This window comes from Odontomachus brunneus, unplaced genomic scaffold, assembly GCF_010583005.1.
Source record: "Odontomachus brunneus isolate Ranch 3 - 2012 unplaced genomic scaffold, Obru_v1 Obru_scaffold_035, whole genome shotgun sequence".
In the NCBI taxonomy this organism is placed as follows: domain Eukaryota; kingdom Metazoa; phylum Arthropoda; class Insecta; order Hymenoptera; family Formicidae; genus Odontomachus; species Odontomachus brunneus.
This window is the reverse complement of record NW_022639485.1, coordinates 1526601-1544589: the sequence shown is the minus strand read 5'-3', so window position 1 is coordinate 1544589 and position 17989 is coordinate 1526601. Positions and strand designations below refer to the sequence as shown.

Here is a 17989-nt window from a genome sequence, read left to right as displayed (position 1 = left end):
TGAGTCAGACAAATTTTATTCTCCAATAGCACGAGTGAACATTAGTCGCTACCGTCCTTGGCGTTCCGAAATTCACTGCCAGTACTGAAAATAGTTCATGTGACGTATACTATAGAATTTCAGCAGTGGCAATGAATTTCGGAACGCGGCCCTTGACAAACTAAGTTCGTGATACAACTCCGTTCGGCATTGTAAATCTAAAGCGAGAAGCATACACTCTCGCATAAAAACATAATACATAACGCATAAAGAAATGAACCAATCAGAGTCCTCATTTTTATTACCACGATGAAGATGAAGGACTCTGATTGGTCAATTTTCTTATGCGTGTGCATTATACCTTTATGCAAGTGTGTGTTCCTATGCATCTCGAAGATGCATAGAAATGAAAAAGATACAAGATCTTGTATCTCTCTCACTTCTGTGCATTTTCGAGGTAAAAGAGCAATCCGACGTCTTCGGTTTACAATGCCGAACGCAGCTATTATAATGCAGGATTCACACCGCGTCCAATGTCCGACGTACGTCCGATATCCAATAGGAGAACAGTTTTCTAATAGAGGATTCAATTCTCCATTGGAAAGTTATTCTTTTATTGGATATCGGATGTCGTATGTCGGACATCGGATGCGGTGTGAATTCTGCATAAGTCAGAGGACTTCTTATTTTTAAGTAGTATGACTAAATAAAGAATTAAACAACCTATAATTTTTTTAATTTTAAAGCATTGTCTCTATAATTAATACGATTCGACAGTATGTGAAATAACTTCTTATTTTCATTTAATATGGTTTACTGCCATCTCAGACAATTTCTTATTTCAAATGTTTATTTCCGAGTAAAATTCTAGCTATTTACTAAAATGTTCAGTGAGCACTTGTATGATTCTGGATGTACCCAATGAATACACGTGACTATTATGAATTTCAGTTAGTTATTAGATACGATCTCTTTGAGTTGATATTAAGCGGCTTCAGCACATCTTTTATTACTGCTTTTAAATTCCGAGCAATATCATCGATGGTGCAAAAAATTACGACTATTCACGTGACAAGAAAAGGTAATTTTGATTACAAATGTCAAACCAAAGTGAATTGACGAACAAAATACAAATATGAGTAGTACAGCGGGATCTGGAGGACCCAATGACACAGTCGCGAATACATTTATGACAAACGAGGACGAATCCGACGAATTGTTCTCAGGTAATAATTAAACTTCTTGAATTGTTTACGCGTGGGAACAGTGTCGTTTCTCTCACACACCTGAATTTCCAGATGATGAGAGCAGAGAAATTAATTACAGATCTGATGTCTCCTTGGATATCTCAGTTTTACAATCTGAAACACCTTTGTCATCGATTGACAATTCAAACGCAATGTAAGGCACAGTTTTATCTATTTATGTACATCAAATACACAATTAGCTTCTCTTGATTTCTCTGAATCACTGATTTATATTTTTAATGATAGAACACCAAGTAATGCGGTAATTCCATCTACACCGTTGAGTTTAGTGCCTTTTCTGAATAAAATAAACGAACAATGGACTAGTGATTTAGAAACACCACAAGCTGACAGAACAGCTCAGCTACATGCAAGGTTTTCAACGAGTGCACCAAAAAATGTAATATATTTTGTTACAATTTGTGTTATATATATTTTTTAGTCCATTGTTATATATATCTTAATATTAAGTTATTAATATTTCAGACAGGGGAAACACCTAAACTTGAGCAACACACACCTGATATTTCATCTGCTAAGAGTACAGACAATAAAATTACTTCAGATTCTCCTGTTATAGTCACCAGAGTGGTACGAAAGCGTCCTAAGCGACGCTGTATATTTAGATCTTCCATATCTATTGATACATCAGCTGATATTAGCAGTGAAAATATTACTGTAGGTAAACAAGAAGAAGCACCATTTGCTGCTGAGTACAATACTAATCTTGTAGCACAAGATAATGTTACAGTATTAATACCTCATATTGATAGTGCTCATGGAAATAAGTCTCAAGTTCATGATAGGATAGAAAAAATACATAGTAATGAGAATTTCAACCAACTAAGAGACACTGTACCTGATACCTTAGATTTAGCTAAAAAGTTATATAATGATGCTTCTTTCAGTAATATAGATAAATCATTTGTTAACAATTACGAGAAGCAAGCAACAATAGATAGTACTCTACAAGATAACAGCAAACAAGACATTGTAAATACCTATAGAGAAGAGTCGCAAACCTTAAATTTAAATAAGGAAGAGAAGGAGAGTGTTGGTTCCTTTACTGCACATAGTTCTATTAGCATTTCAAAGGAAACATTATTTAAAACAAAGATACAAAGATTGACAGATGAAGTACAAAAAGAAAATCATGAGTTACTCGATAAGAAAAATTCTGTAGAACAAATGGATCAGCATTTATCACTCTCCTCAGAAGTATTACAAGATGTTAAACGGACATTTGCAAATGAAAGTATTGATAAAGAAGACAGTATGCTTCTCTTTTCAACTGCTAATGATGTTCGTAGCAATGTTTATGAACAAACGTCATCTAGAGTAAAATTATCGTTCGAAAAAGAATTAGACGAATCCTTAGAACTTAACGCTGCGGTAGAAGCCGATGTTCATAATAAAGAGAATAGATTACAAGAAATAGAAAATCTGAGTATTGGATTCCAAACTGCACGCGGTGCACCTATCAATATTTCAAAGCAGGCGTTATCTAAAGCGAAAATGATGTTTGCAAAAGAATTAGACGAATCCTTAGAAAATAACGTTGCGGAAGAAACCAATATTCATAATAAAGAAAATAGATTGCAAGAAATAAAAAATTCGAACATTGGATTCCAAACTGCTCGCGGTGTACCTATAAATATTTCAAAACAGGCATTATCTAAGGCAAAACTATTGTTTACAAAAGAATTAGACGAACCATTAAAAATCAATGTCACTGAGGAAGTTAATATCACCAATGAAGCAGTTCAAGAACAAGAAGTAAAAGCTCCCAGCATTGGATTTCAAACTGCTCATGATGCACCTATCAATATCTCAAAGCAAACGTTATCTAAAGCCAAATTGTTATTTGCGAAAGAATTGGACGAGCCACTAGAAATTAATGTTATACAAGAAGCTAGTATTCAAAATAAAGAAATTACAACTCCGGACATTGGATTCCAAACTGCTCGTGGAGCGCCTATCAATATCTCGAAGCAAGCGTTATCCAGAGCCAAATCATTGTTTGCGAAAGAATTGGACGAGCCATTAGAAGTTAACGTTGTACAGGAAGCTAATATCCAAGATAAAGAAGTTTCAACCCCGAACATTGGATTCCAAACTGCTGGTGGAGCGCCTATCAATATCTCGAAGCAAACATTATCCAAAGCTACATCGTTGTTTGCACAAGAATTGAACGAACCGTTAGAAGTTAACGTTGTACAAGAAGCTAGTATTCAAAATAAAGAAATTACAACTCCGGACATTGGATTCCAAACTGCTCGTGGAGCGCCTATCAATATCTCGAAGCAAGCGTTATCCAGAGCCAAATCATTGTTTGCGAAAGAATTGGACGAGCCATTAGAAGTTAATGTTGTACAGGAAGCTAATATCCAAGATAAAGAAGTTTCAACCCCGAACATTGGATTCCAAACTGCTCGTGGAGCGCCTATCAATATTTCAAAGCAAGCGTTATCCAAAGCCAAATCGCTGTTTGCACAAGAATTGAACGAACCGTTAGAAGTTAACGTTGTACAAGAAACTAGTATCCAAAATAAAGAAATTACAACCCCGGACATTGGATTCCAAACTGCTCGTGGAACACCTATCAATATCTCGAAGCAAGCGTTATCCAGAGCCAAATCGTTATTTGCGAAAGAATTGGATGAGCCATTAGAAGTTAACGTTGTACAGGAAGCTAATATCCAAGATAAAGAAGTTTCAACCCCGAACATTGGATTCCAAACTGCTCGTGGAACACCTATCAATATCTCGAAGCAAGCGTTATCCAAAGCCAAATCGCTGTTTGCACAAGAATTGAACGAATCGTTAGAATTTAACATTGTACAAGAAGCTAGTATCCAAAATAAAGAAATTACAATTCCAGACATTGGGTTCCAAACTGCTCGTGGAGCACCTATTAATATCTCAAAGCAAACGTTATCTAGAGCCATATCGCTGTTTGCACAAGAATTGGACGAGCCATTAGAAATTAATGTACAAGAAATTAATATCCAAGATAAAGAAGTTACAACTTCGAACATTGGCTTCCAAACTGCTCGTGGAGCACCTATTAACATCTCAAAACAAGCATTATCCAGAGCTAAATCGTTATTTGCACCAGAATTGGACGAATCATTAGAAATTAACGTTGCACAAGAAGCTAATATCCAAAACAAAGAAATTACAACTCCGGATATTGGATTCCAAACTGCTCGTGGAACACCTATCAACATCTCAAAGCAAGCGTTATCTAGAGCCAAATCGCTGTTTGCACAAGAATTGGACGAGCCATTAGAAATTAACGTACAAGAAATTAATATCCAAGATGAAGAAGTTACAACTCCGAACATTGGGTTCCAAACTGCTCGTGGAGCGCCTATCAACATCTCCAAGCAAGCGTTATCCAGAACCAAATCGCTATTAAGGAAAGAATTAGACGGATTACCAGAATCCAACATTGCGGAAAGATCTAATATTAACAACGAAACAGTCAGAGGAGAAGACGAAAAAGTTTCAAATGTTGAATTTCTAACTGCTCGTGGTGCTGCTATCGGTGTCTCTGAGCAAGCGTTCTCCAAGGCGCAAGCATTATTCGCGGATCAATTAGATTCCCCAGCGGAATCGTGTTTCCCAGAGAAACGCAAATTGACTTCAGACGACAGCACACCTCTTGGCAGGGGCTTCGCGTCCGGCTGGAAAAAGATGCGATTCAGCAATGAATTCGAAGGTAGAAAGTTATTTGCCGACTGCTCGAACGCTGTCGATATGGACGACCTGACGGAAACCTTATTGGAAAATTCTCGCATCCCGAGCAAAATGTCTGTAGATGACGACGCGGAAGACAGAAAAATTGAAACATTTTACGCGGAATCAACCATGATTGCGGTAAATGACATGGAATGTTCGAATGAGAAGAACCAAGAGGATCCCGTGGATTCCTTTCTGTACTCGCCTAAGAGGGATGCCTCAGAGTTCTCCGAGCCGGACGCGATGGGCAGTCCCGTGATAGGGAGGCAGCCTGCCTTGAAGAAGCGCTGGAGTCTAGAGCAGCGTAGGGGCAAGCACGATGCAGCACAGTCGGACCAATCGCAGGGAAACGCGAGCACCACGATAGCACCGCCACGAGAGAACGCGCCAGTTCGTCGTGAGAAGACTCACGAGGAGGAGTCGCAGAGGACGATGCAGACGGACGGGCAGAAGCCGGAAAGTAACAGCGATTACGGCGACACGCAGATGATGATGGACTTTATCGACGAGTCGGCGCAGATACTACAAAATCGCCTGGAGGTCGCGTTGGAGCAAGAGGAGATCATCACCCGGAAGAGACGGCATAAGTCGAAGCAATCCACGGGATATCTGTACCACCTTAAGCAGACCAACTTCGAAACTCGCATTTCACTGAGAGATCTTGGCAAAGGCGCGCCGCCTACGCCGCGCACCTGCCAGGAACTCATTGATCAACGGATACCGCCGAACATCTTGGCGATCTCCGCCGCGACTTCTGCGTCCTACAAGCTCCGCTGTTCTGACTTCTACGGCAGCGACGTGGCGCGCAGTAACGTCCGCGGGTTAGAGCTGAAGGACGGCGCGCGCCTCATCATGGACGAGAACGGGTATGTGGGAGTCTGGGAGTTCCTGCGTGCCTTCCTCGCGAGTCCAGGCGTCGACCCGAATCTTATCCCGGCCCGGTGGATTGAGAATCATTACCGGTGGATCGTGTGGAAGTTAGCGTCGATGGACAGGATGAAGTTCGGCTTAACCCAGTTGTCCAGGTAAAGAGATCTATTTGGTTTCTGTTTGATCACTTTATCTGTTTGCGATATCGGTCTAGGTGATCGATGGAACTTGGCTAGTTTCTCGATCGTCGAAAAAATAACGCATTAATAATTCTAAGATATCTGTATTGAGAATAAAGATATCTAAAAGATAAAAAATATTTATTTGGTTTGGATATTAATAAAATATTTATTTATATATAATTTTTTTAAATAGAATCAACAATATTGCTTTTATGAAAAATTACGGTTTTAAGAAAATGTATATCTTCTCATTTGAGAGAAATTTTTTCCAAATGCGAAAATATGTATATATATATTCTATGTATTAGATATATATATGTGTATGTATATATATATATATATATATATATATATATATATATATATAATTTGTATTATATACAAATATTTTTATATATTAAAAGTTTTATACAGAATGTCTGACAATAAATTACACATTTGTTGTGTGCAGATTGTGTGCATCAACTAAACAAAATTTCTTTGCCATTTTGTAAATAACTATGTAGGTTTCTAGTTAGTAATTAAAGAAAATTAATGCATGCTTGTGCATGATAATGCACCTATCTTGTCTAATAATAACTCAAAATAATAACGTAAAATTTTACGTGGTTATTTGCGAAATGGTAGAGGGATTTTGGATTCAGTTTGATGAGTTCTACCTGCACGTGTGTGTAATGAATTGTCAGACACTTTATATATAAAATATGTATATATATATTAATATAAGTAAATATATGTTATTGATACTAATCAAATAAATATCTTTTATTTTTATGTCTTTTCCTTCAATATAGAATATCCTTATCCTTCAATATGTCTATGTCTTATCCTTCAATATAAGATATTTTAAGATTTTTATTCTTTCTGAACAATAATTATTCGTTCTTGTGTTGTAGAGCGTTAACACCTTCGCACGTGATGGCGCAGTTAAAGTATCGTTATGATCGAGAAATAGATCGATCCCAGCGACCGGCTATACGACGTATCCTGGAGAAGGATGACGTCGCGTCCAAGAGGATGGTTTTGTGTGTTTCGTCGATTATGGAGGTAACGTACGATTTGAGATTGACAGTCCGGGTGCGCAAATGTCGAAATTGATTTTAGATTTCGCGGAAAGATAAGGTTCATTCGTCAAACGGATATTAGATTCAACAAAAGATTTTTTTTTTGTTATAGTTTTGTTATTAGTTTTGTTATAGTTAGATTCAACAACTCCCGAGTAATCACACGACGGACTATTTAAATATTTACCGTACAAAAAGATAAAATAATTTACGTGCAACAATAAAAAAATCTCCAAGAGAAAAATCAGCTGGTCGTCAAGATGGCGATTGTCGAGAAAGATCAGCTGATCATCAAAATGGCGATCGCCAAGGGCAATCAGCTGATTGTCAAAATCAGCTGATTGTTAAGATCAGCTGATCGTTGTAGCAGACGCAGTGCTTACACCCAAAACAAAATCAGTCGTAAAACTCAATATCAGACCAAGAACGCGAGAACGAATAGTGGCTGACAAATCGTACGCTTAATGCATTTCGATTTGCAGAATAGCGTCATAGCTAATTCCACCATAGAGGTGGGCAAGAGTCCGCGCGTAGGAGTGGTGAAGTGGAAGATCGAATTAACTGATGGCTGGTATAGTATACCCGCCTGCATCGACCTTGGCATGGTGAAGAACGTATCGACCGGCAAGGTACGGGAGGGCACGAAATTGTTGGTGTACGGCGCGGAACTGCTCAACTGCGACGTGGCTTGTTATCCGTTGGAGGTAAGCTATTCTGCGTCGAGATCGGCACGCGCGATCCGCTTTTAATATCACAACTTTCTCTACCAATCAAGCTAGCTAAGCAGTCAAAATAATCTCTTATAAAAATAATCTCTTATAAAAAAATCATTATTTATAATCCCTTATAAAAATTATGGCGAAAGTATCAATATGCGGACACGCATCTAATCCTGGTTATTCTTATTAGTATCTTATTATTATCTTATTATTATCTTATCATCTTATTATCTTATGAATGCGTCATACACGTGTGATCCTGATAGCGAGTTAATTGACGTTGAATAAAATAAAATAAATCAGTATTTTTCCTCTTGTGCATTACGTATTTTTTTAGAAATCTGTCATTCTGGCCGCTTTGATAGAAATAAGTCGTTAATACTCGGTAGTTTTAATGTTAAATCTCTTGTCTGGCGCACAGGCACGGGCTGACGTGTGCCTCAAGTTGCACACGAATTCGACTAGACGCGCGCGATGGGACTTGAAATTGGGATACGCGTCGCCCTCGGGACCGATACCCGTGAGACTGCGCGACGTCTGTCCGAGCGGCGGCTTCATCGGCAAAATGACGATCGTCGTCGCCAGAGTGTATCCGATGTTGTATCACGAGAAATCCGCATCCGGAGAGTCGGGTAAGGCACTTCACAGTTTTTTTTTTTGCTTTAACACGCTGACTGCCACATGTGGGCCCCATTAGACCCAAATTCTCGGTGTATCGTTATATTAAGAAAATGTCAGATACCGAAATGCAGAAATCAAATTTTTACCGACTAAAAGTCAAATTTTTATTCAAATTATAAATACTGGAATATTGAAATGAATACAAATTATATACGTGATATTGTTGCAAAGCAAATGAATTTCCGCTGATCTGCTGAGAAGAAAAATAGAAAGTAATTTGAACTACGAAGAATTAAGGGGATGTTGGATAATGCAGTTTCATTGTTTTTCCATTTTTTCGTGTAGAAACCATTCTAAACGCTTTTACACATAGTGAAAGTACAAATGTCAATTTTTAATAAAAACAGTGCAAACTACGAAACTGCATTATGTCGGTATCCCCTTAATTCTTCGGTTCAAATTACTTTCTATTTTTCTTCTCAGCAGATCAGCGGAAATTCATTTGCGTATATAATTTGTATTCATTTCAATATTGCAGTATTTAATTTGAATAAAAATTTGATTTTTAGTATATCGACTAGGACGAAACGCGATATCGAGATAAAGTATTGCAAAGAATCCGTAAACTTTTGTTCTTCTCTATTCAGTATTCTTCTAAACATTAGATTGATGCAAAAGATTTGTCATTTTTCAAAATCCTCGTAAGTAAATGACGGAATTTCCGCGGAAACTCACGTGGCGGTCAACGTATCAGTCTGACGATATTTGCATCTCAATGTAATCTTTGGCACTGTTTTTATGCCGCCTTCGACAGTCCTCAGAAACGCCAAAAGCGAGGAAAAAGCGCAGACAGAATACGAGCAGCGATGTCGACGTAAGGCGGAGGCGTTCTACGACAAAGCCGAGGAGGACTTCCAGGAGGAGGATCTGTTGACGGCTCGATCGGGCAAAGATAGCGAGAGCTCTGCGCAGGTATGACTTTCCGATCGCTTGATGATACCGTCAGACATATTTTTTTTCACGGGAGAGGCGGGGGACTATCGAACGTACACGTTTACAAAACAGAAATTTGCCGGCACGAAACGGCAGGACGAGCTGCTGCGCGAACTGCACATGAAGAAGGAGCGCTACAAGCAACAGCTGCAGTGGAAGCTGCGCGAAAGCCTGCCTGCGCCGCGACATGTCTCGCCGTTGCTCAAGGTTCGCGTGTGCGATGGGAACGCGCACGCCATCCTCTCCATCTGGTCGCCCGGCGAAGAGGTCGTCGACGCCCTCAAGGAAGGCGCGTGCGTCTCACTGCGTAACGTCACCGCCGCCGGGAAAAGGTACCGTTCCGCCGCGAAAGGATCAATTACAACGTCGCGCGATTCTCCGCACAATTACAATGCCGCGCGACAGCGTAACGTCCCGACGCGGATTTCACGAGCGCAAAATGCCATGTGCAAAGTGTAACGCAACGTCCATTCGTCCAACAACAGGGGATGCGAGCTACAACTCACCGCGGGTCGCTGCGCGCTCTTCAATCCGGGAACGATGCGCGACACGTCTCATCCGCCCCGGGTGTGCGCTTCGTTTCGCGAGATGGCCAGTCCCGAGTTCTCGCCGCCTTACGGGGAATTCGACACGGTCGGTCTCGTCTGCGCCGTCGGCACCGCTCCTTACGTAAGTGTGCCACACCGCCAGTGTTTCCGAGTTCTCTTCTCTTAACACGTTGACTGCCACAATGACATTGGGTAACTATGTGCCCAAAGCCATTTTGAAATCGACGTGTTATTCTGATATGTTGATTAATTTTATTTATTATTGGACAAAACTTATGAAAAAAAGAAAATCTACGCGAGCAGTTGGCATATGAAACAGAGAATTCTTTTCACATTTTTGTACGGAGAGAATTTTATGGCAAAAATTACTGTAGAATTTGTAACCGAGAAATGAATCGACGTTCCGTAATGCAATTGACTTTCCTTTCATTTTATGTGTTACTTGTTTTTTGCGAAATTTGCAAAATTCCATACGGAGAAAAGAAATATCTAAGGAATAAAAAGTATTTATTTAGTGGATACTAATAACATATTTAGTTACACTGATAAAATAATGCTCAAATAAGAAAATATATATTTTCTTAGCTTTTCATAAAAAAACAATTGTTTATTCTATTTAAATAAAATAATTTGGATTTAAGTAAATGTATGTTATTAGTACCGAATATTTTTTAATTTTTTTAAATATTTTTTTCCCTCAGTATAGAGGTATCTGTTTAGCATATCGTATTTGGTAATTAATATATTAATATGTTAACCAAGAATTTTTCAAGCTACTGCAGAATGAGTCGCGAATAATTATTTGCGGCAGGCTAATAGGAAAGGTGGCTATTAATTAATGTCCCACGAACATTAAAAGACTAAAAAATTTGTCAACACTTGAGATACCTTATCAACATTATTGTCCTCCTATAATCTTTTTAAGAATAATATTAATGCACTCAAGAGGAAAAGCCCCTTATTTACAATATATACGACACAAAATAAAATATGAATAAAATATATACGATACAAAATAAAATCATAGATGAACAGAGACAAGAACAAAAGAATAGAAGCAAGAAAAATATGTTCACACACAAAATAGATGAAAAATATAGAGTATAGAAATATAATTGATAAAATATTCGCGATTGTCATCCTGTGACGACTTTTATGGACTTCAAAGATTCTTAATGATTGGATATCTGAATTTTTTTTTCCTTTTCAGAATGATTGTGTTAATTTTGTACGTGCAAAACTCGCGACACACTCAATGTATATAAAATGATAACTCGACGACGTGTCTATAGGGTATGAAGGACTTCGAAGTCGCGCACTTAACATACCCGAAGAGCGACTCGAGCCACTCGTCTTCATATCTCTCGATAATGTTTTGGCAAGGGATAGCCAGTTACGGCTACGCGGAGATTCTCACCGTCGGCTCTGTCGTGGCGTGCAATAATTTGGAATGGCGTAGGGCGACCTCGTGGAACGTCCCGGTGGCGTATTGCACCGATAAGAGCACCTTCACGCGCAATCCACGGCGGAATCATCTCTACGAGGCCTTCGAGAGTCTGCGCGGCTCGATCACGGTACGCCTCTTTTTTCTCTTGCGATTTTCTCTCCCGATCATTCCTTCATTTCGCTTCTTTCTTGCGAGTGTTTTGTGTCAAACGATTTGCCTTTCAAGGATCCGGCCGCGTACGCCGAGGGATGCACCGCCGAGCTCAACGTGGAGTTGCAGAAGAGACCGGCGAGCACGAGAACGCCGACGCGCTACGCGCCGGACAAAAATACCCCGATTAAAATATACAATTCTGCCCCGGGCTCCGACAAGAGACCGGTCGACCACACGCCGTCGCTGTCGACGCCGAGGTCGACCGCCGTCAACAACAGTTGGAGTTACGTCGCGAGCAGTTCTTCGATACAAAAGCGGCTGGACAAGCTCCAGTACTACGCCGAGCCACCCGAATTATCTCCGATCGTCATCAGATCGTCCAAGAGGGTCTCCTTGGATTACCGATCGCCCGTTCGCGTCTCGGACGCCAACTCGACCGACAGTTCGTCGACGAACGTTACCAAGTCTGGCTCGAATTCCTGTTTGTCGCCGGAGAAGCAGTGACATAATTGTTTGTTCGTTTTGTTTTCTATCACGGGTACTTTAAGACGTTGTACATATATCGATAACTATTGAGTGTTCGTTAATAATAAACTATTTTTGTACCAATTTGACTCTCGCATTTTCTCATATTTCACACCCAGTAGAGTCCTTTTCTGAATTTTTTTCTTTTAGATTCAAAAGCTTAAAAATCCCGACGTTAATTACGCATTTAATCACTCAGAAACAGATTAATGCAAAAAGTGCTGAAAGAGAGAGATGTTTTATTTCGCTATAGAGAATAATACTCTGTGATTTCATTGAGTACTTGTTAGTAATACATTATATCTCTTTTTTACTAATTTCACTTTCGCATTTTCTACTCGCATCCATCAAAAGAATTCCTTTCTGACAAGTAATTCTATTCCAAAGTTACACTTCGATTTCTTTCTAATTTTGCACAAATGTAGAAGTACAAAAAATATTTAGGTCACATTTTTTCATTTTAGTCCACTTTGAGTTTCGCGGGCAGTTTATAGCTTTTTAATGTTCTCACTCCTATCATCAACAAGTGCAACAAAAATGTTTCATTTTGCTGTGGAGGATAAATGAGTTCATTGTGATTTCATTGCTAGTAATTTAGATTTACTTGTTAGTAATACATTATATCTTTTTTTTTTATCAATTCGACTCTAGATTTTTTGCACTCACCAGCAGAGTTTCTTTGTGAGATTTTCTTTTCGAGATTCATTCAGCTCAAAATCTCGATGTTAACAACACATCTGCTTATTCGGAAACAAATTAACGCAAAATGTACTGAGGGAGAGAGACAGAGAAAAAGAGATACTTCGTTTCGCTTCGCGGAAGTTAAATACTCTGTGACTTCATTTCGCCCGTTATCGTATAATATTTTCCTCGGAAAGAAGATACGGTGACGCGTTCAGAGCGACAATTTGCAGTCGTTTGTGAGATATCCATCCGGGAAACGCCGTACACTGATCCTCAGGTGTACGGCGTCGCACACGGGTCATTATCTTGTCCGCGGCGGGTTATTTCGACCATTCCTACAGTTTCCTAAATCTAACTACGTAATAGGACAACGGAGTCAGCCGCGCGAGTCCGCTGCTCGCGCAGGGAAGATTTCCGTGCCGTGGAAAACCGCGGTGTGTGTGGATTGAGAAATACCGTATCTCTGCCTCCGTATACTCAGACTCTGTTCATAGCCGTATATACATTTTGTAAGATTATTGTAACTAATGTAAAAATTAATGTCTATTTCGTTGAAGAAGACACAGTAAAAAGGAAGAAGAAACGTACAAAGAACAGGAAAGTTGAAAAACCGTTCGACAAAGTGTCCAAAGAGTTGAGTATTACGTTAAACGAGTCAGGAAATATAAGGATTTTTACAATAAGTAACATTCGACTTGCATATTTGACGTCAAAGATTTGACTACCGAATTTGATTGCATGAAACTGCAATTTTCTTATATTTCCCTAACTCCTCACTTTCAACGCGAGTAAATTGTTATTTGTCAATTAGAGTTCACGGGTAAAAGGTGGCAGTATAATTTTCGCAACAATTAATGTTTAACTCGCATATTTCGCGCTAAAGATATTATCGTTGAATTTGATTGCGTAGAGCAGCCATTTACTCGCATTTACCTAACTCATTCAGATGTTTCTACTTTGACGCGAGCAAGTTGCTATTTGTCAACTAAACGTGGCAAATGAAAAATCGTAATCTTTTGGTACAATTAACATTCAACTCGCGGCGACTGGTGGCGCCAAAGATTCGACTGTCGAATATGATCGCGTGGAGTCGCCACTTCTCCACGTTCTCTTGACTTTCAGATTATATCTTAAATTCCAGACATTACTCCTCACCTTTTCTGACGCGAGTGGATTACTACCTGTCAATCAGATTTCTCTGAATCAATCGGACCTTCCAATCACGTCGGGAAAAGCGGAGCATTTCCACGTTTCCGCGAGCGTTGCTTGACAGAGAAGCGGATCGCGCGGGAGTCTCGGTCGCGCACGCGCACACGTCGCCGAGAAGGAGCGACTAGAAATGAACGGCGCGGCGCGCGGGCTTTGGCGCTCAGTTTGACACGCACCGGCGTGCCGTGTGCTCCGTTCGGAATTTCGTTTGTTCGCAAGTTGTTCGCACGACGGACAGCGAGCTGAAGACAGCCGCGAGTTCGAGAGGGCAGAGTCAGGTGCTCGCTCAGAAGAAACGGACAGAAGAGCAAAAGCAGAGGAGAAGTCGATCGTGTCGTGTTCGGTTTCTCTCTCTTCCCGACGTGTGTCAGCAACCGATGTCACGCGGCGCCATTTTTCACGCGTGACAACTACGTTCCTTTCGCCGGCTCCTCTCTTTATCTCTCTTTCTCAGGACGAGATCTCTCCGGACGAGCGCGCACTTGTCTCTCTCCGCTCCTTCCGTCTTCCTTCCGTCCAGTGCAGATTGCGTCGGCCCCGTCGTGTATGGTTCTGATCGCTTGTTAACGCGGCGTGACGCGATGACGACCGAGACGACCCCGAAGGTAGAGTTCGCCCTCGGCAGCGAGGTGTCACCCGGTCGCTTCTTCAAGAGCGCGTTCGCGCGCACCTTCACCAACGGCAACGCCGGCTGCCGCGACTGCAAGTCCTTGGATTACGAGTTACTGCACGACGCCGCGGCCGCCGTCGCGGTCGTCAGCGAGGACCTCGGCAACAACAACAACAACAACAACGCACGCTTCTTCTCGCTCGCCGCGAGCTTCACCGACAAGCCGGCAAACGGCGCCGAGCGGGCCGCCTCTCGCCGAGATTTGAAGGAGGTGAACGCCTTTTGTGCTGTTTTGCAGTGTTTTCTTTCGCGTCGCGCGTTCTCGCGTAATGTCGCGCTAACGGTAACCGTATACAGCGGGTCTGCGAAACGGTCTAGACGCGAGCAAGTTGGGAGCTCACGGAACTGTCAAAATTCAGTCATTATGGATGGGCTCTTAAACAGCAATAATATAATTGGGAACGCTAAATAATAATACATAATGATACCAACAATAATTGATAGTATAATTAGTCGGCAAGCACGTCAGCAATGACTTTCAATTTTGACAGTTTTGTGAATTTGCGACTTCGTTGTGTCTAAACCGCCAAAGGTGGACGGTTTCCATCATTCTCTACATTGAGAGTTACAAGACTTCCTGCCCCTTACACGAATATGAAATTATAATTTCATATTAATTAATAATGAATAATGAAATCATTATAATTAAAGCCATTGTAATCTCGCCATTGTAACCAGAGTTACTTATTTTGATTTTCCATCTCAAGCGTTATATCTAAGCCGAAAATCGTGCAACTCTTGATCTAGGGTATGATAGAGCATCCATGGCGCCATATGTACACGCGAAACATCATTCACTGTTCTAAATGAAGACAGAGGGAAAGAAAGAGGGATATTGTGCTATATATATTAGGTCTAGATTCTTAAAATCGCATGTAACTTCTGGACGAGAAATTTATTAAGTTGGTTCAGAATAGTGGACAATGATGAAAAGTCCGTCATGTTTGTCAAATAAATTAGGAAACGCAATTACTAAATTTCATAGAATTCAAGTCAAAGTACCAATGTCTAGACACTACCTAATCCTGGATATTTTTATTTTTCTGGTCTTCAAATTTGAATATTTAAATTTGCAACATAAAGTATGTACACAAGCGCAGAAAAACATAATTTTGTAGCTAAGATAAAAAAAAATTACTCCATTTACTTCCTTTCTTTTAAGACACATATTAATAGTTATTATTAGTTAATATTTGAAACTCATCTCAAGTGAGATACACAAATTCGTATTTAGAGTTAAATGAGAGTTTTTTCAGTCTTTAATTATAGATACGTTATATATGTCTTATAATTCAAATGAAAAATTTAGATCTAACTCTGATTAAAAAAATCTAGAGCTCGTATTAGTTATTGGATGAAACTCACTTCAATGAAATACTCAGATTAGAATTTAGAGTTAGATGAAAATTTTTTAATTAAATCACGATTATAGAATGTCATAATTATCATAATTCAACCAAAAAGCTTGGATCTAATTCTGAATAAAATTTGAGTATTTCACACGAGATAAGTTTCATGAGACAACTATTAATATGGGCCTAAGTAATGGTTATCTATTCTTATCTTTAGCAAAAAATGTCTTCTCTCTCTTGATTATAATCTAGGAATATAATCATCACAAGTCTTAGAAAAGTTTATTATCATATACTCAAAAGAAGAATTTTGATTCTCTTTACAAGAATATTATAAAATTATCAAAGAAAAAATTGATTGATTCTATATAAGAACCAAACCGAATTTTTGTTTCGACTTAATATTTTTGATTGCTAAACTTACTAGGACACAAAATATATTTTGAACAAATTTAATACTATGATGAAAACGTGTGATAAATTAATGCTGAATACATAAATTTGTGAAATATACTTGAAACAAGTAAACACTTGCTTGAACGGAGTATGCATTTTTCTGTGTGTATAGTCAATATATGTATATTCTATGTTAAAAGTTTAAATATTTACGTTTAAAGACCAAAGCATACAACATCCTTAGGTATGCGTTGAAGCATTGGTATTAAAAGCTCACCAATTTTCACGAGTAAAATAAACAAAAAAGAATGACTTTATATTTTCATAGATGTTTAATCAAGATTTCTTATTTTCCACTTAATGTCCAAACTTCCTACGAGAATTTAAGAGAAAAGTGAACCTTTCGCACCAACGTAGTGCACGTGGAAACGCTGCGCAGTTTCGGGACATCCCGGGCGTTCGAGTTCGCGGAGTTAATCCCGCGTGCACGAGATCGCCGAACTATCGTTGTTATTCGAGAAACGATCGGGGAGCGAAGTTAAGTAATCGCGACTTGGATCACAACGAATCGTGGGGAACCATCGAAACAACGATAATAGCGGTGCACTTGAACGCTCACGCTCGCGCGCGCGCGTTCTCGTTTCGCGACTAATTACGAAATTGGAGGCGAAGCGCGATGAAATCCTTGGAGCGCGTTGGAGCTCGGAGCGCACGGACGGACGGACGGGTGCGAATTTTGCAACGCGATTTAAATACAATAAACGGAGTTCTGCCGGATAACAGCTGCCATTGTGCTGGACCCGTTAAATGTCGAAAGATGTAACACGCGCCCGCACGTTCCCGCGTCTCTCTCTCTCTTGAGAGAGAAAAATAAAAGGGATACACCGCGGCGCTCTCGTTGAAGATTGACGCGCTCTCGGCGCGATGCGCGCACACACACACACACACACACACACACACACACACATATATATACACATAGAAACACACACGCAGTGCAGCTGTCAAATAATTTGATACTTTCTATTCTTGACAGGCGGCGCAGTCGACTTCGGACGCGAATGAATTGGAGAAACTTCGAAAGGTGAGTTTATTTTATGCCTCGCCGGCTATTACTGCATATTCATCCTCGATGCATCTTTCCGCCAAACGTTCCCGGCGCGGAAGGATGCACGCGCCGATCTGCTTCTTATTCTCGTTCGACGCGATTCGTCTCTCGGGGATCTAAACGCGCCGATTCCAATCCCCTCAGTGAGTCTCGGGGAGGGTTGCGTCGCATTATGAAAATTGAGGGAACCGATGACACCACCGTGTCGTATATTTTCCACAAACATCCAGGATAAAGTAATGGCTTGTTCGAGAAATTCGTGAGAATTTTTACGAAGAATTTAAAGCCGATATTCTTGTAGTTAGGTATTACTTTACTTTCTCGTTTTTTCCCTGCTACCATTGAAAAAACGGCCAATAGTGGGTGAAGTTATGCCGAACTATAAAATTATTGGAATGTTACGTAAAAATCCATACTCAAATTTGTCGAACAACTCCATATAATGGCATCTGGGCGATCAATGATCGTAGTTGTCCAA

At 40.0% G+C, this 17989-nt stretch overlaps 3 protein-coding genes across 6 annotated transcripts in view; 2 read left to right on the top strand and 1 right to left on the bottom strand.

Moving 5' to 3' along the window:
- LOC116843714 (mediator of RNA polymerase II transcription subunit 27) overlaps positions 1-17989 on the bottom strand; it is a 35185-nt gene that overhangs the window by 2883 nt on the left and 14313 nt on the right. The window lies entirely within an intron of this gene.
- LOC116843710 (breast cancer type 2 susceptibility protein homolog) lies at positions 618-12181 on the top strand. Of its 3 annotated transcripts, XM_032814360.1 has the most exons (13): positions 618-755; positions 931-1205; positions 1278-1380; positions 1473-1626; positions 1713-5995; positions 6919-7069; positions 7569-7790; positions 8227-8437; positions 9241-9398; positions 9492-9751; positions 9905-10088; positions 11260-11541; positions 11640-12071. In XM_032814360.1, exons 2-13 carry the CDS (start codon positions 1115-1117, stop codon positions 12069-12071), a joined length of 6531 nt encoding a protein of 2176 aa, XP_032670251.1. In that variant the 5' UTR covers positions 618-755; positions 931-1114. The 3 variants fall into 3 exon arrangements, with proteins under 3 accessions (XP_032670251.1, XP_032670253.1, XP_032670254.1); XM_032814362.1 differs by lacking the exon at positions 618-755 and having other exon boundaries at positions 780-1205; positions 11640-12181; XM_032814363.1 differs by lacking the exon at positions 618-755 and having other exon boundaries at positions 781-1205; positions 9516-9751; positions 11640-12181.
- The window catches only part of LOC116843713, a 52126-nt gene continuing 48297 nt past the window's right edge, over positions 14161-17989 (top strand). For both annotated transcript variants that reach the window (XM_032814381.1, XM_032814380.1), the window contains exons 1-2: positions 14161-14866; positions 17440-17487. In XM_032814381.1, the coding sequence (XP_032670272.1) occupies positions 14567-14866; positions 17440-17487 (348 nt within the window). In that variant the 5' untranslated portion in view covers positions 14161-14566. The remainder of the gene's footprint in view (positions 14867-17439; positions 17488-17989) is intronic.

Coding starts and splice junctions, on each gene's coding strand:
- LOC116843710 (XM_032814362.1), top strand. CDS start 1,115: ATGAGTAGTACAGCGGGATCTGGAGGACCCAATGACACAGTCGCGAAT. Junction 9,752..9,904: donor GTCACCGCCGCCGGGAAAAG/GTACCGTTCCGC, acceptor GTCCAACAACAG/GGGATGCGAGCTACAACTCA. Junction 10,089..11,259: donor CCGTCGGCACCGCTCCTTAC/GTAAGTGTGCCA, acceptor ACGTGTCTATAG/GGTATGAAGGACTTCGAAGT.